Source organism: Rhopilema esculentum, chromosome 14, assembly GCF_057945365.1.
Source record: "Rhopilema esculentum isolate cy_ngs chromosome 14, ASM5794536v1, whole genome shotgun sequence".
NCBI lineage: Eukaryota > Metazoa > Cnidaria > Scyphozoa > Rhizostomeae > Rhizostomatidae > Rhopilema > Rhopilema esculentum.
In genome coordinates, this window is record NC_142828.1 from 8,393,807 (window position 1) to 8,417,073 (window position 23,267).

At 36.1% G+C, this 23,267-nt stretch overlaps 2 protein-coding genes across 2 annotated transcripts; both read right to left on the reverse strand.

Moving 5' to 3' along the window:
- Positions 1 to 1,611: 1,611 nt before the first annotated feature.
- LOC135696527 (ras-related protein Rab-24) lies at positions 1,612 to 10,476 on the reverse strand. Its single transcript, XM_065215945.2, has 7 exons — positions 10,062 to 10,476; positions 7,828 to 7,899; positions 5,426 to 5,504; positions 4,649 to 4,716; positions 3,248 to 3,392; positions 3,085 to 3,141; positions 1,612 to 2,640 (listed from the first exon to the last, which is right to left on the reverse strand). The coding sequence occupies exons 1-7, from the start codon at positions 10,176 to 10,178 to the stop codon at positions 2,540 to 2,542; spliced, it is 639 nt and encodes a 212-aa protein (XP_065072017.2). The 5' UTR covers positions 10,179 to 10,476; the 3' UTR covers positions 1,612 to 2,539.
- Positions 10,477 to 14,264: 3,788 nt separating this feature from the next.
- LOC135696523 (uncharacterized) lies at positions 14,265 to 22,221 on the reverse strand. Its single transcript, XM_089112359.1, has 4 exons — positions 20,641 to 22,221; positions 17,168 to 17,954; positions 15,467 to 15,669; positions 14,265 to 14,618 (listed from the first exon to the last, which is right to left on the reverse strand). The coding sequence occupies exons 1-4, from the start codon at positions 20,727 to 20,729 to the stop codon at positions 14,396 to 14,398; spliced, it is 1,302 nt and encodes a 433-aa protein (XP_088968485.1). The 5' UTR covers positions 20,730 to 22,221; the 3' UTR covers positions 14,265 to 14,395.
- Positions 22,222 to 23,267: the final 1,046 nt, after the last annotated feature.

Consider the following 23,267-nt stretch of genomic DNA (forward strand, 5'->3'; position numbering starts at 1 on the left):
CAAGTTATTGACGAAAATGTATCGTCAAGTGCGACCATTCTTTCTGGATCTTTGAGCTCCTCTGGACAATATCATTTTAGCTTTCGGGAGCTCGAATTTGCAGATAAGGTTCTCGATAGCACTGTTGAGGACAACGTCCCAGAGGAGACAAGTATTCAACAGGATCTAAGGAAAATAGCGGAGGAGAGCTCAGATGAAGATACAACATATGAAACCACTGTTGGAAGTCAGTAAGTTATGGAAATGGTTGCAAAGTGTTTCATTACAACTTATGTGATCTTTAGCAGATCTGTCGGATCTTTAGACCTAGATAAAATCTTTAATAGTCTGATTCATACTTCTGGATCTGTTGAGATAGATAAAATCCTTAACAGCCTGCATCATACTTCTGGCAGGAAAATGCAATTGTCAAATAAACGTTTTGTTATAAGAGACATAAATTATGAGAGTAAACAAGAGTTTTACTCATCTCATTGTGACTTTCAATGTCCCTGGAGCTGGATTCACATCCCAAATCAGATCAGAATCACCATCACAGGAGTCCACTGCAACAGCATATAGCAATGCTGTTTCTTTTTAATGTCATGAGCAATGTACCAGATTGGAGTCTTTGAAAGATGCGCAGGGGATCTGTCTCATGTCCATGAAAATTGCGCATTTGCAAATAGCACAGATAAAAATTTTGTGCAGCTGAGACTAATTACCATAAAAATATAGTATGTAACGTTTGGTTATACATTTCATAGCAAAACAGCTTGATGAACCATTGGGTTGGATGAATCATTTTAACAGAAATTGCGCAGCTGCAATTGCGGCAGATAGTTCATGTGCGCGGGGGATTTATCCAAAAATTCCAATCTGGGCAATGTACACAGAATATTAGTAAGATGCCCCTACCACTTAATATTTGGGCCTTTCCATCAAACTATAGTCACTGGCATTCCAAAAACTAACTGGAAAATTGACATGTTTGCATGAATATTTAAAAATAATTATTGAATTAATGGAAAACAATCCTTTTTGCAAATTCATAATTGTGTTCTCATCTACCTGTTTCCTATAACCTGCTGTATAATGTGTTTTCCAATACATAATCTTTCAAGGGGCCTAGCTATTGTCACACAGATTATGCATCTTTTAACATATACATAAATAAAATAAATTAATTTTACATATAATGATGTAGAAAATAATGTAAATGAAAGTTCTGTCCAAAGTTACTTCTTTATTTTCATCTTATAGCATTTTGCCAGATTTCAGCATCTATATTCAATTTATCTTAGCTTATTTGGTCTCATACCCAAGATACATATTCCCTTCAGGCTGGACAGTCTCCCATAGTCTCCCCTATGTTGAATGCACAATATAATAAATAGTATATATAATAATAAGTATAATAGTATATATAATAATCTAGAACAGTATAATAATCTCTAAATGATTCCCATTAATATAGATTGCTCAGCCCTACTTATGGTTTCTGTTTTCTTGATGTTTGAGACTCTGGAACACTGTAGAGCCTTACCGCTGTTGGTGAATATCGCAATATCTTAGAAATCATTAGTATTGTTTAGAGTATATCAGAGAATTTATGAAAGATAGAAAAAGAAATTGTATTATACATATCTATATAAATAAATCCTAGTATCATTGTAAACATACTTCAAACGATAACTGCAATTATTATATTGTGATTCAAAATTAGACAGCCATTTTACAATCTAAAAATGTAAATTATCTATAACTAAATTTGTAATTTTGCTTATTTTTCACAGATTTCTGTTTTTATTTCCAACAAAATTCCTGGTGTTCCTAATGGACTGTCTTTAACTGCAAAACTTTGCATTTTGGAAATTACTTTTACCATTGTATATTACCATGCATTCTTTTCAGCAACCAAACCACAACAATGTAAAGATATTTAAAAAACCATATATCCTAGTATTGTGACAAAGAAGTCCTGAATTACACAATTGTTTGCTGCAGTTGACCTATGTTGACATTGAAGCACACTGTCAACTCTGGACCTACTATTTTATGAATAGAAAATCTGATGATGTAATATATAAAATACTAATGGATATTATAAAAAGTTGTGGTAATAACAACAAAAGCAACAAAGAGTTGTTGGAAACTTGGCATTTTCATAAATTTTGTGAATTGGAGTTTCATGGTAAACCTAAGAAACAGAGCTTTTTTATTTATATTGTCAATATTGAAGCTTTAAATCTAAGGATAAATCATACTGCATTGATTTGTCATTTGTATAATGAGAATTTTATATCTGAAGCCAAACTGTATTGTACAGTCTGTTGCAGACTTTTCTTTGCAGTTAAACCTGGTGTTAGCAATACAGAAAATGCACTTTCAGACCAAGGAAACCTAAGGAGCTATTAATAATAAATGTACAAAAACTAATTCTCATACATAAGAAACTTGAATTCTTTTTAATTATTAAATCCTGCTTAAACATCAAGTTAAGACAACAAAATTTATTCAAATACATAAACCAATGTTGAAGTCAAAATATTCAGCGCTATTACTTGCTCCAATTCCATGGTAAAGCACTTGTGCAACCACTGCATTGTTTATTTTGATTCATCTGTGACATGCTCAAGTCAAGCTTCTCTTTTTCTGGTTCTGCAAGAAAAAAATCAAAATATGAAGATGACCACTTTTTATGTTCAAAAATCTGGAGATTTTTTAGATCTGTTGAGAGAAAAATTTACCAGCTATTTCCAATAGCAACTTGCTTGGCGAGCAAAGTATAAATCTTCTATTATAAATTGTTTCTTATAACAGTTCACAACTTTTCTGTTAGAAAGCATCAAAATTATACAGGAGAAAGGTGACAGCATACTTCTTTGCTAAAGTGAAAAATTAATTTATATAAACTAGAAATGTTTTATCCTGAGGAAAAAATGTCATTAGATAAAAGATAAAGATTTTTGTTCAAACTCAAAAGTAAAAACAAGACATGAAGAAAAGTCACAAAAACCAACAGAAAAGCAAAACAATAAAACAGATACACTAATACATATGTAAAACAATATAAACTAATGTGTACAGTAATCATTTGCTTACTTGTTTCTGGTAATGGCATAGCATAAAACTCATCTGCAATGTCTTGAAATAGCTCATCTGGAAAGATGAAAAACCTGCAGTCAAAATGTCAAAATCTGTGTCATCTCAAGAGACTTTGCAATAATTTGAAGTATAAAATGTTGGCATAATAACTGTAACATACCAACATTTTCTCCTGTCTTGCTTGATGTCTCAAACACCTTTGCACCAATTGAATCTCCGTATTCAACACTATCATGATAGTCAATGCCCCTGTCCTTATGTTTAAGCAGGTCCTTCTTTGTTCCACAAAGGTATATTTTGCAACTCTAACAAGGAAAGAATGCAATTTTAATTTATATGGGTAATAAAGTAGGGAAATATATGGGTAAATAAATTGGTGGAAATATAGAACGAAGTAAGTGATCTGAAAAACTTGGTATAACGAGAGAATCTTTAAAGGGGGCACTTTAAAACCCTATATGTACAAGGATGTGCTACAGCATAAGTTTAACAGCAGACACAGGATTTCTGGAAATAGGTTGTGTATGGATCTTCTTGGGGATCTTCTTGAGATCTGGCAAAGTGATAATCAGGACGTAAACCTTACAGGTTTTGTAAAGTTGGTTCAAAAGCTAACAAAAAATGTTTAAAACTGATACTGTCTTTCTGTATCAAGTAGACATGTGCCTCTTTGGGGCCTTGTTGTAGAATTGAAATTGAATGACTATGAATTGCTGAGCTTGTCATGCTTTAGAAACTAAACATGGATATTGTGCCAAAGCAAGCTGATTCCCTGTCGCAATTTATAAAACAAGGAACAAGTCAAACAACCAATTCACATAACAAAACAAAAACAAAGATTTGGTTGCCAAAGTGCTTGCACAATAAATCTTTTGGAGAGTTAGATTAATGATGCCTCCTATGATAATTAACTGGAATTAGGCAATCAATTCCTATTTCTGACTATTACAGGGTTGTTCCGCTTGTTACTGGGTTGCTACTCTTGTAACTGAGCTGTTCTGCTTGTTACTAGGCTATTCTGCTTTTTAGTGGGTTGTTATGCTTGTTTCTTTTTTTATAAACATCAGATTGATTGTTATTTGCCGGCTTTTTTGATGACTTTTCGTCAGATTATTTTTTAATTATTTAGCTTTGGAATATGAGAAATTCTGCAAGTTGCAGTCCTCTCTGCTTCCCAACTATGACAATTGGTCAACTCCTGGTGCATAACACGACAGAAGGAACATTGTCTTGAAGAAAATTCACATTTCCCCTTGAAATTTATTTGCAGCAAGGCTAATGAAAATCTACACACATAGTTGTACCCTATTAAGTTGTAAAACAGATAACTCAATACTTTCACCAAATTGGGCTGACTTTCAATCCCCATTGGGTTTTCCTAACATAAAGTCTGGAATTTGATTTCCTACTTTATCTGGATAAGTCAGACATTTGCTATTTGAATGACCATCGTTTCATCCCCCGCGCACCTTGAAGGTCCAACTTAACAGAATCCAACTCTATGTGTTGTTATAGAACTGTCACAGTATTTTGGTATGAATTAATTTTTCCACAGTGTTACCTCTTGGTGCAAATTTATTTCTTTCACCCAAAATTTTGCTCTTTCCCAGCTTGCTAGGTCTGTTAAATCTAGTGCAGAATGAGAAGAGAGTTATCACAACTCAATTCAAATCTTTAAAAACATCCTTTATAACAATGAACTAAAGTACAAATCTTCTTGGAATACTCCTAAAAACTGCAGGTTTTTAATGCAGTTAAGACATTTTAACTCTAGCTGGCAGCCACATGAACCAGAAATTTGACCGAGGATAAGCAATAAAAAAGAATAATGTGTACATTCCTCTAAAACAATCTGAGGACCATTAAAGTTTCCCACATTTCTGGCTACTGGTATCAGAATGGGCACATTTGAAAGTTTTTTTGAGGTCTAGTGAAAAGAAGAAATTGTCTAGGGAGGTACAAAAGCAGTTGATGACTTCATATCAAAGACAATTTTTCAAATTAAAAAATCAGAAAACTTGAAGTTTTAACTTAAAAACAATTTATTCAATCTTTAGTCTATTTTCACATCTAATCCCAATTATTTCAATTACAAGGTTCTGGTTGTCCTTAGCATAAGACTTCCCATCTCAAAATGGTCATTCTTTTTTGCAGTTGCTAAACTAAATTTTGATAAACTGCTATACACACTTGATTTCAGGTTTAAAGTCAGGCAATTATTGGAGTCAGAACTTAAAAGAAGGTGGATTAGTATGACAGAAAATATAACATTACAGTCTATATATCATGTATCCTTTCTTCTAATGCAAATAAAAATACATTAAACAGAAAAGCTTACCATAACAAACAATTGCAGCTCCTGCACCACGATAGTAGATTCTACTCATGGCTTCATATCTTTCTGAACCAGCAGTATCCTAAGGCCAATTTGTTGTAAAGGTTAATATTCAAATCAGAAGATGATTAAAAAAAGTGAATGATTTTAATAATAACATTAATTGATGGCTTATGTCAAAGAAATGCCATATGGGCATTGTTCTCTACAAACGATGCTCACTCACTTTTGTCTAGTTTTCTTACAAGACAAACAAATAATTTCCAAAGATAACTTCTAGTGATTTTTCAAAGATCTTACATGGTTATAATCTGCCACCAAATGCTTTATCAAAATATAAATGGAAAGTCTAACAAAAAGACATTATGTAGCCTGTAGTGTTAAGAAAGTTGTGGGAACAAATCTAAAAAAAGACTGGATCAAGCTTCTCCAGCCCAGCGTTGATTCCACGGTATAAAGTAAATAGGTATAAAGTTTATGTAAGGGGGAGAATCCACTGTTCACTTATTTTTATTAGGCCTGTTGCCTCTTAGATTATTTAAGAAATTAATGATTAATGCACAATTCAAAATGCAGCGCTGTCTGTGTACTGTTTTAACAAATGGCAGCCCTAAGCTTTAGCTGCGAGTGGCGTGTGTGTTGATGCAAGCCAATCTAAATGTGTCTAGCCACTGTTATCATTACAGAAATTTATTTTTAGATTGTGCCCATCAACATCATCTGCATCATTTTGATTATGCTGAATACGACTTGTCAGACAATTCTGTTAGTCCTTCAAGCCAAATTCTATGTCAAAAGTGCAATTTTACAACAATATTCTTCTGAATATCATGGTTGTTAGGAATTAATGTTGGGATCAAAATAAAAGATGTTTCTTTTGTGGCTGTCTATTTCACTTGAAATACAATAGTTCTATAATCTTTTAGTACCATAAAGCTTGAAATCCTACATAAAGGAAGTAACATCAATAGTAGTTATTATGGCTTTTCAGTGCAATTTAAATCAGATGAATCTCAAGGCCTTGATGAAAGGTACATCGTCACCCACACACATGTTTAAATCTCTACCGCGTGGCCCGATGTGGCTTTACTTAAAAACTAGAGACACATGAAAAACCCTTTGAACAAACACTATCCCACAATTATTGTTTGATATGATAGGCTTATCAATCATTTAGAATCAATAGCTTGGATACAGGCCTCTCCAGGGGGAAAAAGCACACAGGCTAAAAAAGACCCCTGGTGGTCAATTTATGTGGGCTATTTAGCCCTTGCAGAATTTTTGTTTATCTACTTCTATTTGGGTATATACAAGGAAAAAATTATATTACCTTGCCTACTTGTAAACATTCTTTATCCTTAAAGACAGTTTTGTGTCCATAACTACTCCTTACAATGACAAAAGGGATATCTAGTTTTTTTTGCAAGATGGAAAGGTTTTGTGTAGGAAGACAGAGTTATTGAGTAGGATCCAACAAAACTCATCTTTATTAAAAAATATAGAGCAATTAAAAAAAAGAGCAATAAAATATTATTTGAAGAGTAAGATAAAGTTGATTTGCCTTAAAAATTCAAGAATAATGACTGAAATACATTTCTTTTCTATAAGAAATTAAGGTCAATGTTGAGTATTTCAGTTTCTTAACGGTACAGAAAAATCCAATACCCATTCTTTCTTAAGTGTTTCTTAACCTGAAAACAGCACAGAAGAGTGGAAACATATTGTACTGAAACTTTTTTTATCCGTCACCCTCAAAGTATATATGTTGGTTAATATAAAAAAGAATGCAGAAATTTTTAGTCAATCGAAATTTATGCGGGACATTGGAAAGCGTGAATGATTGGTTCTCTGTTATTGACCAATCTCAACCGAATTTTTCTGTTTTTGCTTCGAGAAATGCAGTTTTTTTAGTTTTTCCAATTGCCCAGTACTCTTTTCTTATGTAATAATTCTCATTCTTGCTATTTTATGCTATCTGTTATTCCTTGCATGCACAAGCATTCCCTATCCCATTGGAAGTTGTAGCAGGTAATACCATAGTTTGTTAACATTCGCTGTCAAGAGAAACTGAAATTTCCTTTTTATAACGATATTTATTAAAACCGTTTATCTTTTTGATACTACATTATTCATAGATACCCTGGTATAGTAGTTAGTAGTTAAAACACTGGGGAGTGAGATGAAGTGGATTGAATGAGAATGTTGTTATAAACAACCGTGCGGGCACAGGTAATAGCCTGCGTCTGCCGGAAAGGCCTGCTTGGATAGGATTTATCATTATGCTTGTTATTATATTGACGGTAAAACAATTAATAGATTAACCATCCAGGTAAAAAATATGTGACACACATCAAATAAGAAAATCATATTTAATAAAACAAGTTATATGCAGCAATCAATCATACCCAAATTCCTAAAGTTACTGTTTTATTTCCACCTACAGTGAGAGATTTTGCACCAAAGGCAGCACCAATGGTCTAAAACAAAGCAAAGATGTTAGTACTTAAGAATTTTGCAGAGGAACATCAATCCAGTAAAAAGATTCGATACTAAAAAAATTTCAATGGAAATCAATTATTTGCAAATCAGTAGTTACTTTATCACAGATCTGTACACTTTGAGAATGTTTTACCATTTCTCTTATTATGCAACTTTTTTTACTCTATTCACTTGGATTTTTGAATTTATTTGCAGTTGGTACTTACATAGTTCTTTAAAAACTAATTTACACCAACTATTTACAACAAGCCTAGATTAATATAACTTAATTACTAAAAAAGAAATACAAAAATCTATTAACAAATTGTACAGAGGCATCTGTCTCCATTTCCAAGTCTTAATTTCCTTTTTAAAAGCTGCAATAGACTCTATATTTTTTGAATCACCATTTAGGGTATTCCACAGCATAGTCCCCCTAAATCTTAGGATGTTAATATTTTATTTTATTGTGCTAGACCTCTTAGGGAATTCATATAAAACGTGTTAGCGTAAGTTATAAGTAATTGATTTCATTTTGGAAATCCTCCGATATCCAACTGATGAATTTTGTCACTTCAGAATAACGGGTAAAGGATAAACTGCTTACTTTTTCTTGGAAATTTCTTAATTGATTTTTAGAACAAGATGGTTTAATTCTACTGGCTTTTTTCAACTCCTTGACCAGATATAAAAATTTATTATTTTGGCTACTCATAGGTGTGGGCAACAGCACATATTTAGCTGTGACCTACGAGCAAAGGCATTGGAGCTACAGGCAATGCTACCCATACAAAGAAGCATAGGTGCAAGCATATCCAAGTTTTCCAGCCTGATTTTTCTCTATGTCACATCAAAGCATCTGCCCCAGAACTGTTTAAAATTTTGATGATAAAATCCTTTTCTTAAATTGAATATCCATTGGGGGAAAGCGATGGTTTTGTTCGATTTCTACCTTGTTTTACCTTATGCAACATAACTGCATAAATTTTCAAATCTGGGACACAATTTTCAAAAATCTGGTGATAGCTACTAAATTGGTACCGTCTTGGTCTTCAATATCAAATAAAGATAAAATGTATATACAATTTTGACCAATTTCCATTACCAAACTTGGTCCTTGAAAATTTGGAATTTAACTGAAAAAATCCAAACAGGAAATCATTCTATGGTAGGATTTGGTAAATCCTGAGAAATCATTTGTTTTGTGAAAATCTAGTATTTTTTTACAAAAGTGAATTGCCTCTTGAATTTACGGTAAGTACTTTAGTTCAAGTAATTTATGTTGCTAAAAGTTTGAGTATGCCCTGTTTACAATGCTAAGGATTGCTTTGGACAATATCAAAGTGATATGGATTAATCTCCCTTTACACCACTCCTAGCTATCCTTAGCAAAACTGATACAGTTAACCATATTACTTTTGATCCTTTTAGCTTGAAACATGCAAATGATTTAGGAAATTGAAAAAACCAGTGTAAACGGGTGGTCTGTGGCTCTTTTGAAACAGATTAACAACCAGGCCTTAAATAAGCACACTAGTGAGGCTATTTCAAACCAACAGACTTGACTGGACTTATTTTTGAATGCCTGGTAGGTTGGAACTTAGTAGGATAACTTTATCAATTATGTTATAATGCCAGAGGAATGAAGGTTGAAGGATAGTTGCATGAATCCATTGTTATTAGTGATGGCAAACGACCATGGCGCAGGCCAAGTTTTGCACCTCACAGATGAGGACTTAAAAATATTGAATTTGCTTTACTTTATTGAATAGAAATTTTCATACGCACTCACAAATCTGTACTGGTGTAAACAGAAAGGCTATCAGTAGCAAAAGTGATCTGGTGCAGTGTAAAAACTACATATATACATAGCTCTTGATATATATCAAAAGTGATCCAAAGCAGTGTAAACAGGGCCTGATATAAACCTTCCAGCCTTGATGTTTTGATTCTAATTGTCGTTTTCCCATCACCTTTGGACCATTACATTGGAGCATATACATTATAATGTTTCTTACATTAGCATATGTAACATAAGGACCTTATATTTGAATGTTAATATCTCGAAAGTACATGTGCAAATGACTTTCGAAAATCTAACCCTTCTTGGAACAAATTACATGGGCCTGTCGTCTGCCTTCCTAAAACTCTAAAAGCTTACGTTTTGATATGGCAAGTCTTCATTGAATCTACTGTTTATGAAGCGCTCCACCAAACTTGTTTTCCCACCATATTCTTTTCCAAGCAATACAACTTTTAAATCTACTTTTGAAGCCATATTCTCAGTTTGCGTATGACGTCAAGTTTATAGCGTTAAGTAAGTTGCTTTGTATCAAGTTACTACGTCGGATGGCCTAAATCCGGCCTAGCTTGAATGCATTGGTATGAGCATCAAACGATTTGTATGCATTTAATGCTAGATTGTGACTTCTTTCTACTACACAACATTCGAGAAGATAACAGACGCCAACATCCTATAAACAATCTTCAATAATTGCAAGAAAAATCTTCTGGAGCAAACAAATGCCCATCATCGACACGGCAACCCTCAGCCTCGAGTCCATCCACCTGACTATGACGTCACTGACAACAGCACATCAGGCCAGGTCCACGCTGGTCGAGTTTCTGAATTCTGCTTACTTTTGTTCCTTCACTGGACCTTTAATAATTGTCAGGCAAGTTAAGATGGCTTTTTCACGAATAAATAAATGCAGAACAGTGTTGAATATGCACAAAATTTTGGGCATTGAAAGTTAACGATCTTTTCTAAATTTTCCAAAGAGGGCCAAATAAGACCTAGGCTTACTAGACCAGGCGAGGAAGGGGGGGGGGGGGGGTATCGTCACCCATCGAGGGAATTTGCAAGACCAACTCTATTTGGTCAATTTCGATACGCTGATTACGAAAATCGATGTTATACGGAGAAATTCGGTACCAGGAAGCCTCTATTTCACGTTCAAACCTCGTTTTCGTCCAAACTTGAACGTTGAACGAAAGTTTCTAAATGAATCGATTTTTATCAATTTTGATGTGCTGATTTCAAAAAATTATTTTATCAATGTAAATTCAGTACCAGGAAGCCTCTATTTCATGTCCAAACCTCGTTTTCATCAAAATTTGAATGTTGAAAAAAAGTTTGTAAATTTTTTATTCTCGTCAATTTCAATATACTGATTTCGAAGGTTGATCTCATACGGCGGAATTTTTTATGCACTGGTCCCTTTTTATGCTATTTCAGCACACACAGTTTGACTTTTAATTTTTTTGGAGTTCTTATGTCAGTAATCACTCTGGATAATTCTATTCACTTGCTCCAGGCCATTTTTAACTCTAGCCCTGATAGCTGTTTCCGAACCTCCTTCCTCGCTTACGAGTTAAAATACCTAGGTATTTAAACTCTCTAACTTGTTTCAGTACTGTATTGTTTCGATTATCTGTGATGTTGGCTCTTGCCTTATTTCTGCTGCTCACTAGGACTTCCGTTTTCTAGATATTGACTTTCAAACCATTCTTCGCCAAACCTTTGTACCAAGCCTCCCCTTTCTCTTGCAGCCCCTCTTGACTTCACTATCCGCCATGAGCACAGATCATCGGCAAAAAGATTTTCCATGAAACGCAATTTCTACGGCGTAATGATGATGATGAATAAGATCAAGAACGACGATGAATAAGAAAGGACTCAGAACTGATCCTTGGTGTAAACCTACATCAATATTGAACTCTTCCGTTTCTCTATATGGTGCTCTCACTGCTACCCTAGATTTGTCATACGTTGCCTTGACTAGTTTGACCAATTTCTCCGATACGTGTCTTTTCCTTAAGTACCAATAAACCAATTCTCTCGATCATAGGCCTTCTCTAGATCCGCAAAACAGAAATATAGGTCTTTCTTCATTTCCCAATACTTTTCTTGCAGTTGCTATGAAAATCGCATCAGCTCTTTGCCTTGCGGCTCGGTATATTGTTCTTTGTCCCTCTTTCATTTCCATGTTGTTATATCAAACTCTTGTAGCCTCTTACTTCTACTTTGCTACAAATCGTTTTGCCTCCTTACTGAGGACACTAAATATCTTTTCCAGCAGCTTATCTGTGCGGTGTTTTTGCCATTCTTAGAAGGTATCTCTTTTTCCTTTGATGACATCCTGTACTTCATCATCGCACCACCATGTTTCTCTTACTTGGTGTTTACCACCCTCGTTTTACCACAAACTCCTTCTACTGCTTTCAGAATCACATCTTTTGTAGTCGTCCACTTCTCATTGCCCGTCTTACCACAGAATGTCTGGCGTTTTTCTTTAACATTTGCTCGGTATTTAGTGATGCTATCTCCCTTCAACCATATGATATTGCAATATCACAGCTTCTCCAGGTATAACCTTGCAATCCTGTACCAAACGTTGTTCTGTCTGACTTTCGTACCATGATGAAATCTATCTGTGATTATTATTCCCGCTTTTGTACATGACCAGGTGTTCTTCTTTTTGTCCAAACCACTTGTTAACTAATACCATATCCTTTGACTCGGTACTTTCCAAGATTCTTTCACCTTCTGCATTTCTATCCCCATAGCCTAAACTGCCATATCCTCGTTGAAAACCGTTACCATCATGAATGGTCACGTTTTGCCAACATGACCATTCAAATCCGCACCGATTATGAGTCTTTCTTCTGGTGGTACAGAACTAACTAGATCATCTAGCTTTTCAAAAAACTCATGTTTATCTTCATCGCTCATACCTGATTGCGGTGCATATCCTGAAATTATGCTATACGGACATCCAGCTATCACCAGTCTAACCCTGATGAATCAATCCGATGGTCTCTTCACCTCGAACACTTCCTGTTTCAGTTTTTCATCTAGGATATGACATCACCTCGATTCCGCTTATTTGCCTCACCAGAGTATAATATTTTGAAACCTTCACCCAATTCCCTCGCACTTTTACCACTCAATTTTGTTTCTTATACACATGCTATATTTACTCTGCGCCTCTCAAATACAGCCACCAATTCTCGTCCCTTTCCGGTCATGGTTCCTACATTGCACGTCACCACTTTTACCACCATTGGTTCTTTAGCCGCGGTCGTGGAGGCGAGCTCCGCCGTACCCCTAGTCAATTTTTCACGCCAACTGCGGGTCGCTGACGCGCGTTTCCTGCGGGGCACGCCTTAGCATAATTTTCTCTTTTCTTTCTGGACTCAGGCATATTGGTTTCGTGCGGGACAACCGGATGCCCTTCCTGGCGCAAACCACTGTTATCGGCGTTGGACCCCAGGTTAGTTGCTTCCACAGCTGCCGAGGCTCAACTCCCCAGTGTTTTTCTCGAGATACCATCTCTAGCTAGCTGGCCGTTGGCTCAAAGGAGCTCATCTGGCCTTTGAATCAAGCCAATCTCTGCATCGACACTGTATTGAGATGGGGGAGCCGGTTTAGTCGCCGACCACCCGACAATGGAACAGGTAGTATTGGTTTACATTGTACCAATGAAGAGTTTAAAATACCTAGATCCCTGGATCAAAAAAGATACCTGATTATCTTTTGGCGAAGATGAATTATAACTGTCAGGGCCACGGCCATAAGATAAATTATAACTGTCATGGACGCCAGGGCACCTGCCACAATGGAGCCCTAATTCGGGCAAAAAGTTTGGACTAAGCTTTGCTTTCGCTCCTGGAAACGCCCTTTCTCTGAGATTGAAAGCGCAAATGGGCTTTATTCGGCGCTTTGTAGCGCGGTTGAAATGTTCGTCCTTTCTCAATCCTCCCCACAAACTTTTAGCTTGGGTTTCTTCTTTTATAAAATTGGTATGAATGTGGCGTTACCTATCTAGACTAAATCATCTAAACGTTAGTCATGCGGCAATTAAAAGTGAGTGAACTTTTGAGCCCCACTTTCCCTGATATATGATATTCAAACAATTACCCATCAATTTTTAAAACCTTTGCAGTAACACTCTACGAGACTTTTAAGGCGAACAGGTTATTATCATCATTAAAAACCTTTAAGTAACATCACTTTCAATACTTAGCACAACCAAGTCATTCAGTTGACCCTGGGTTCAAGCCATGACATGTCAAAGCTATCGTTCTATGTTATTTTTAAGGACCCACTTTGCTAGCCTGATACATTGTCGAAAATTGTATCAAACATTAACAACACAGAATTACTTTCACGTACTTTAACATCCAATTTAGAGCCTTTTGGGGTTCTTATGAGAGAAAGCCTAGAATGACGCGCCATCGTTGAAGAATAAAAAAGCTCAGTTTTGAATACAGGCCCCTGCCAGTGCCTGGGCCCCAGAACACTGCCCAAGCTGTAACCCTTATCGGCGCTATTGATAAGTAACAAACCAACAGTCGAGAATCATTCAAAGTAAAGGTTACTTAAAAATTAATTTTATGTCCTTTGTTCAAGCATTTTACAATCATAAAATTTTACAATCGATGCTCATTGCAATTATACACAAAATTTTACATTCCTTCAAACTTGTAGAATTAATTGTTTCCTTTTATACATAAATGTTCGTTTTTTTCATTATCAAAAGCATCCCCTGTTGAAGCCATAGATGCGCAAACGTCTCGAAAATTGATGCAGTGTAGATCAGTTTCACCACAAAACTTGATCCAATTTTTTGTCAGAGGCGTTGGCTGTAAGCAGTTGGATTTCGGATCATTCTTGATATCAAAAGGGATATAATCAGCTGCTAGAATCCCAGCTCTAAAAAAAAGTATTCGATCAAGAACAAACATTTGATCTCTTGAAGCCTGCTAGTTTTAATATATGTCAGGAAATTTTGCTTTGTTGTTATTATGCTAGGGAAGTGCCTGATGGATCTATACCAAAATTCTAACAACAGAAAAGAGGAAGAACATAAGCATAGGAGAATCTCTGATAAACAAGAATCTTCTAGGAACAAAAATCTTCTAGTTCCTAAAAATACAAGCTGTTTACGTAAACATGATGTTTATGTAAGAATTGCAAAATTGAAAAGTTTTTATGGAGTTCTAAAGTAATGATGCCATGAATTAATGCTTTAAGTTTCGGAATATGGATCACAAAACCCAAAATAGCAACACGAAATTCTTTAAAATGTGCAAAATGAGCAAAGTTTTTATATGGCAACATTTTATATGGAGATATGGCCTCATTAGCACTGGCTCTGTCCCCATCAAACCATTGTGAATTGGTATTTGTTCATAAATTTATGAATCAAGTCAAAATAACAGTAATCTATTAGCTAACATCAAACCTTTCATTGGCCATATCTCACCCAATGATTATACTGACATATTATTAAAATATCAACATATTGCATCTTTAAGAATATGTGATCAAAAGTCAACAATTCTGAAAATAATTTTATGACGTCACATTTAATAATTCTTTTGCGCAAAGCTTGCACAAGCTTTTTGATAAGACATTCTTACTATTGTTCTCAACAAGCTTAATGAACAGACAATCGATGCACGGAGGGGGGGGGGGGGGGCGTCCTCACTCACACGTCCCACTGCTTAAAATACTATTGTGGGTTACATGCTTTTAGGTATAGTGACTGGAAATGTTACCTGCCAAGTGTCACCCGAAACATCATTCCTATCTGCGATGGACTGTACACTGATTTCATCACTTTAGGATACGATTTCACCTCTGCTGCAGTAGGCTTTTCTCCTCCAAGAAATATTCCCAAGCTAGTATTGGAATGTTTTGGGAAAAGAAAGTTTCCTAAACTATATACTACCAATGCACCTGTCCCACGGCATTCATGACCCTGTAAAGTAAAATGAAATGTTGCTATATTAAATCGAGACCTGCTATCTTTATTTTGCAAAGAAAGTTTTTGAAAAGTTATCTTGCAAAGTTATCTTGCAAAGAAAACAGTTTGACATAAAAGGAATGTATTAGCAGGAAGAGAATCAGAAAAGGATCGAGTGTTCTGTTCCTTTTATAAAAATGTTGTTTAAAATATCTATGCTCAGAATCATCCAATTTTTACGGATAATATAAGGACATTGCTTAGCCTCAGCGTGCATAATTGTGTCTCATTTTTCGGTAGTTGCAAGTTTTGGGATATTCCTAACAGATAATTGCAGAACTGATATATCTTGTTTTTCAAAAAGCGTTGTTTTTATTCAAGAGGAGACGATGCACTGCTAAACACATATCAAATTTGAAAAGAAAATGAAAATACTTTAAGAATATGCTCAGTCTTAAAACGAAAATATTTTTTACAAATATCCAGGATGATTTTTATAGCATTCTTGTTAAAAAAGTGTGTAATTAGCTAGCCATATTATTGAAAAAGGCGTGCAAAGAAAAATCAGTGAGGGGGGGGGGGCTGTTCTACTGCACTTCAAAACCTTTGCCTTAGTATCTTCTTGCCCAATCGACAATAACCTACGAGGATTCTATCATCTCTAGTGGAGCTGTAGCTCCCCAGCCCAGAGTTAACAGGCAAACATTGTCGTTACATTCTTGGACGGGTGTTGGAATCATGGTTGGATAAAGATTACTTTTTACTTTTGGGGAAAGACAACACAGAAAAGTTTCCACTTGCTTCAACGAGCAAGGCATAACTCTATTTGACCTTGAATGTTCTAAGCAGATGTGAAGGAGTGCATGAAAAGTCACCACGACATTTTTAAAGGCAGGGTATTTTCATATAGACGGACGCGCTAAAGTTTCTTTCATAAAGCAATTCGTTGCCTGCGAAAACGAAGATAAGTTCATCATTATGCGTAGATTTGGTACCTGTTGATGAAGATTCAAAGATTGCAACATAAATGTTAGAAGAATTTTTCACCTGCAGTACCAGAAAACACATAATTCACGTGTGTCTGTATGTGTTGGCTAAAATGTGGCGAGGCGAAAAAGAACCAAATTTGCAAAGAATATGTAAAAAGCTAGCATCCACACAAGCTTTTTATTTCCTTTCACTTTCGAAAGATCTGACTGGATTTTCAAGATGCACCAAATTTTTTATTTATCGGTTAAAAGTCACAGATACTCGTGATGCAAGATTTCTGTTACAACTTTTCACACTTTAAATAATTTTACTGAAAGTTTCTTCCTTCCTTTCCAACAAACATTATGACTTTAAATGAATTTTTGCGCAGCCACAGTTCCAAGTTTAATATAAATTCTCGGATCCTGATCATCAAGTCCTTGATGAAAATAGATTTTAAAAGCTAAAAGACATTTTGAAGGAAAACTTCTCCAACCATAAAAAACAAAGAGGAAAAGAATTGGGAAATGGAAACTAAAATTACCTGAATAACATGTGGGTGACCACCCATAACAAGAGTTGCTCCAAAAACAACCAATGACTCAGCAATTTCTCTCATCCCCAATGGAGGAACAAGCAAATATTCCTGGCTCCAGTGCATTAAAACAACCGTAAAATCGACGCGTTTTGACAACCGCTTGATATCGTTACGAGCAGTGCGCTTATCGAAAACGGCTGGCCCCAGTCCAAAAATATAATTGTCACCTTCCGTAGAGTCGTGGCAATACTCATTTTCACACTTGTATGTATTGCAGCCTTCAAAATTTAGGCAATAGGACAGAAAACCGATTTTCAACCCGTTAACCGTCTTAATAACAGGCTTTTGACTAGTCTTTTTGTTTACTCGATCTTGCATTCCAACGTATGCAATGCCTGCCTTCTTCAGTGCTGCAATTGTGCTTTTCACCCCAGCTACTCCAAAGTCAGCAAAATGGTTGTTCGCCACTTGCACAATGTCAAACCCTGCATATTTTAGCCCCTCGACAGCATCAATGGATCCATAATGAGATATAAGTTTACCATTGTCAGGTACCTTTTCAATATAAGCTCCTTTCAGTAATGGAGACTCCAGGTTTGCAACTCGTAGGTCTGCTGTTGCCAGTAATTTTCTAACTTTTTCGAAAGGCCTTTTATAATCGCAAGTCTTTTCTACTTCTGCAAAATACTTCACTGGACCGTCAAAAGATATGTCTCCCCCAAATATTATAGTAACTGTCCGATTGTCGTTTGTGCCACTCCCTTTTTGGCCAGCCTGGATCAATTCTTGATAGCTAAACAATACAATGACGATTAAAATGGTTGACTTCATGATGTCAGAAACTGTGAAGATTGATCAATGATTTGTTTTCAAAGATTAAGCATCTCATGATAACTTGTTCTAAATATTTATCGTTGAGAGTGCCTGCAACCAGTTAGTTTGCTGGTCTTCTTTGTCAAGCGAATCCAAATTTAAATACGACTACAGCGGGTTCGTAATAGTTTTAATGTTTCAAAAATTATTCACAATTAAAACTCCAATAAGTCCATTCAATTGCAGGTGGCCTTCTGGTATTGCCCTAGCTAGTTATATCCATCCTACTGTTTTATTGGCCGATTGACTTTGATTCGAAGAAAAAATATCAGGGGATGGTCTGGTCTATTCTCTTGGTAGAAAAAGATCTCTTTTTACGTTCTTGATAGCAAAGACCCGTTCCTTGACTTCCTATTGAGCGTTGTTTGAATTGAAAACATTTTAGTGGGGTGAGACCCATAATACGGGGGTGCAGTGCTAGGGGGCTCAGGGGGCTGGGCTTCCTTGCTCATGCACAAAATTGGCAAGTTTCTACTTTTACTATTGTTTTTCGCAACATTTTGTGCAAGAGCCTAGTTGTTTTGATAGCACTACACCACTGCCCATAATATGCTTTTTAAAATGCTACGATTTCTTGTTATCTCGTCTATCAACTGAATATTAAAATCAAAAACAGCAATAAAAACCATCTACTCTTTAAAAAGCCCTCTACCTTTTATTGCAGCTTAACTAAACTTGTGTCTTTAATCTTCACTTTTTATTCCATCACTTTGAAAGGTGCAGTAGAATGGCAAAATTAGCAAATGAAATTTTACAAATAGCTAAAGAATCTGACTTAACATGACCCAAATAAAGCTCAAGTTACTTGACAAACCATTTTGTTTCTGAGACACTGTGATGATGATTGGGTTTTGCGAAGGGGGGGGGAGTCTCAGAGGTAAAACGTCCCTTAACAGTTTTACATTGTGTGAGCGATTAAAGAAGCTTCCGAAATTTCTCTTGTCTTTTGCATCTTTCCCTCTTTTGCATCTTTCCCTCTTTTGCATCTTTCCCTTTTTCCTTCGTTCCCTCTTTCCCTCTTTCCCTCTTTCCCTCTTTCCCTCTTTCCCTCTTTCCCTCTTTCCCTCTTTCCCTCTTTCCCTTTTCCCCCCTTCCCTCTTTCCCTTTTTCCCTCTTTCCCTCTTTTCCTCTTTCCCTCATTCCCTCCTTCCCTTCTTCCCTCCTTCCCTCCTTCCCTCCTTCCCTCCTTCCCTCCTTCCCTCATTCCCTCTTTCCCTCTTTCCCTCTTTCCCTCTTTCCCTCTTTCCCTCTTTCCCTCTTTCCCTCTTTCCCTCTTTCCCTCTTTCCCTCTTTCCCTCTTTCCCTTTGCCCCACTATTCTAACCCACGATTCTAATTATCATTGATTAAATCGGCCATTGTCGTTCGCAAGTAGGTTTTCATCAATTTCAGTCGGCTAGATGTCCGTTCATCTTTAGCAACAGTGACTGGGGCTGTCATCAACAAGCGATAACATATTTTTGAAACTGCGAAAATTCTCTTCCCTTCTTCTGAAAATCTGGCTGCGTCAGCAACAGATGTTAGCTCTTTGCCAATAATTTTCCCATGGCTGATGAAATTCCCAAACTCTGCATGTAAACATTGAGGGTCAACTAAGACATTTTCAGGAAACATTTTCGCAAGATCATTTATTTCTTCAATGGAAGGTTATTTCGATGGTGGCTGCAAGATAGAAGGAGGTTTTACTTCTCGGAGAAATTGTGACAATTTGAAACCAAATTGCTGTATCTGCACATCAAGAACCTCATAGAATTCTATTTTGAAGAATTGGACGATGGTCGTTTCTGACATAAAACTCATTATCTTTGTCAAAGTGGAAAATCGAGAACCCTTTTTCAAGTTTGACAAAGATAATCCGATTTCCGCTTGGAAATTCGAGCGCGCTGCAGTTCGTGTGTGAAGTGGTTGTTTGCTGTTAGGCTAATGTAATATGGTTTAAAACAAAGAATGATTTGACTTTGGGTATTCTATGGCACCAGAAAAATGAGTTTATTGCTAATCATTTCCGTTTTCCAGAGCTCGTGCTGCTCTGGGGCAGGACGACGGAACCTTTGAGGGGTTAGTGAATTTGGTTCCGTGGCAATTTGGGTGGGCGCAATGGAAATTCAGCATTGTTTACTAACAGGCTTAACCCCTTTTCTCTACGAAGAATAGAGATTAAATGTGTCAGAAGGTCTTTCTAAAATCTTGCTCGGTGCGTCTAGGGCCAAAGAGAACATAACAGGGCAATTTCATTGAGATTTTTTTGCAGAATGAAAGCAAAAATATCATTACAAACCAAATATGAAAGCTCCGTTGATTTGCTTATTACCATCGAACAGAATACAAAACTGTTGCCATGACAAATTCTACAACCGTGCATCAGATGGACTCACTATTTTTTAAGGTTACCTTACCAATTAGATTGTTTAGTAAATGTTATATATGCTTTTTAATACTTAATGATGGGCAAAGTTTTTAAATGGAATAGCAATGATGGCAAAGTAGCATTATCTAAATCTAACAATGGATGCATGAGAGCGGGTAATATTATAATATACTAAAATACGAAGTGCTTTGTACTGCTTGTAAAGAAAACATAAAGTTCCTCTAGCATATTAAACATACCCTTGATGATGGGACTGGCGTTTTAGCTCTATAACTGCTCTTGTGTGCTTAACATGAAGTATACGAGACAACCTTGTGCAACCTTTCATGCAGTTTCTGTTGAGCACTGCTGCATCTGCCAGACATGGATGCGGCGAAATCGTAGGATTGAAAGCACAGCTCGTCTGTATTTAACGAGTGACTGTTCGATGCACCAATGATGTTCTTTGCTGTGTCTTCACCGGCATGTGCTTCAGGGCTAATAGTCGTCCCTTTGTGGTACCATATGGTGGTACCGTCTGTGCCAATAAATCTGCAAACCACGGTCATTTGATCAGATTTCGACTTACCTGGTGTTGTATCCGTGGAACCATTGAACACTGCAGCCAGTTTAATATCTAGAATAATTTTTTGACCGACTTGATCTGCCAAGAGCATATGACATTGCATGCCCTAGATGAACGACTGTTCAGTTATTAATCTAGCAAAGGACAATGTCGAGCTACCAAATGAGAAATTTGAATGAAGTTTTCATTCTGTTGCAATTTTCCATGGAAGTTTTATTCTGTTCAAGAAATGTTTGATACTTCTTTTTTTCTGGCTTTCAAAAGTAGGTCCTTCATTGACCGTGACCTCTTTTGAGATGTCAATGTCAGCATCACCGAGCATCCCTATTTTTCTCTTTCGCTTCAAACCCATCAACACTATACTCCAGCGCCTTGTTTTCTCTTATATTTCCTGCATCTGTTGTATTTTTTGTGACTCCATAATCGCTAGTTGAGCCATCGTCTATCTGTTCGCAGTTCTTTTGTTGTTGATGCTTCTGCTCTTTTGATGAAGTTACCTAATAAAAAGTTTAGTAAATTAGACTCGAAGATGGCTTTTATGCATAGTTGTTCTACTTTTATTCATCATGAAATTGGTATCAAAATTCTGCAGTGATCAGTTTGAGATTCTCTCAATACTAATTACATTGCCTTTAGAACATACCAAACTTAGGTGGCGATTGGGCGATTGCCCCTACAGCACCCCCCACCCCCAGTAACTCTCTAACTTTCCATTCTTGAAACAATAAGCTATTGTCCTCCTTTAGCTATAAACAAAGGCTTGCCTCCCTTAGCTAGCTTCCCTTGGAAAAGGCCATGAATAAAAACATCCATGTTTATTCATTTTAGATTGGTTTAAAATTCAAAAATCAATAAACAAAAATCATCATATCTGATCGTGTTTGATTGTGTTTGTAATGGCATCTTCAGTGTCATTTGGATTCTGCTCATATCGAGCAGCCATCGAAAATAGATTCTTTGACGCGCCATAAGATTCATATGGAATACTTTTCGTTTTTAACAGCAAGTCTTTATGATACCTAATGCTGTGAGATTTTCGATAATCATCGTCAAATGTTTCATTACAACCATTTACAAGACAATTCAGTTTAGTTCTTTTCCTCGCAATTACAGCAACTTTTTCGCTCATTTTATTAAACAGACGCAGGCCAGCTAGAGAGAAGGAAGTTGACGTTACTTAGCACAGTATGATACTACCTATAGGTATATATAGACTATAGAGTACGATGACATAAAGACTATAGTTTTTGATGACATTTGAAGATAACAAATAAACGTATTAAATATTTGTATCGTTTAGGACATCTTGGGAACAACCCTTTGCATAACCCCCCCCCTCCCTTAAGTATCGTATTGATATACCATCAGGCATTAATTTAAGGAATTTTCATCACTGCACAAAACAGTGTAAATCGCCGATTTTCGGGGCCAAATAGGGTGTGGCTAGGGGTGTGGCTAAGTTTTGACTGGACCTCTTCTGGACAGAACAAAAACGTTTTACATTATTTTCAGGGACACTTTCAGTGTAATCAGCCTAACTACAGCTAATACTGATTATGTATACATCTTACCAGAAAAATCCTTTGCAACATAGTTTTTAGACACTTTTACTGACAGAAGAGATGCTATATTCTACATAAACGTTTACTTTGTTTGCAGATGTAATAGGGTTATTTTTTGCCAAACAAATCCACCCTATCGTTACCGTCGATATAAACTAGTCCTTCGAAGAGAATTGAGACAAAGAGACAAATAAATAATGTTTCAAACGTCTATCTTCCGATCATGTGATCTTTCCACGAAAGGTTATAAACTTCACAATGTTTCTCTACACTCGTCCCGTAACGTCGATTCGTTCTCTTAATAACAGGCACAGTCTTTCACAAGCACTGTCCATTCAAACTATACTATAGTAATGCACAATCAATAAATCATCACGCGCGGTTCCATAAATCCAAATACGTATTCCATAAATCCATACTTCATGTCGACAAGATCTTTCACAAGCATCTTGCCACATTTATAAAGCGTCGAGAACCTAAATATACAAAATATCAAAACTTAACCTAATCGCTCTTAACCGAATTCCATTTCCAACTTCAACTCCAACGAACTCAAAAACTAACTCTAAAATGTAACACGCCCAAAGTATAACTAAACAAGAACTATTGTAATGCTACATAGCTACGTAAATTTACATAATAATAGCGAATACAAAATATATTAGTCCCAAGATTAATTACATAAACTGAATAATGATACTAAAAATCCCAAAAGAAATTGTTAATGAATCTAAAGGTG

What these genes read in the sequence shown, in the direction of transcription:
- LOC135696523 (XM_089112359.1), bottom strand. Translation starts at nt 20,729, where the DNA reads ATGAAAGGTTGCACAAGGTTGTCTCGTATACTTCATGTTAAGCACACA. An exon ending in CGCCAGTCCCATCATCAAGG is followed by an intron (nt 17,955 to 20,640) that starts GTATGTTTAATA and finishes TGTATTGTTTAG; the next exon opens with CTATCAAGAATTGATCCAGG. An exon ending in GTCACCCACATGTTATTCAG is followed by an intron (nt 15,670 to 17,167) that starts GTAATTTTAGTT and finishes TTTACTTTACAG; the next exon opens with GGTCATGAATGCCGTGGGAC.
- LOC135696527 (XM_065215945.2), bottom strand. Translation starts at nt 10,178, where the DNA reads ATGGCTTCAAAAGTAGATTTAAAAGTTGTATTGCTTGGAAAAGAATAT. An exon ending in AGCTGCAATTGTTTGTTATG is followed by an intron (nt 4,717 to 5,425) that starts GTAAGCTTTTCT and finishes ATTCTGCACTAG; the next exon opens with ATTTAACAGACCTAGCAAGC. An exon ending in CAAGACAGGAGAAAATGTTG is followed by an intron (nt 3,142 to 3,247) that starts GTATGTTACAGT and finishes TCATCTTTCCAG; the next exon opens with ATGAGCTATTTCAAGACATT.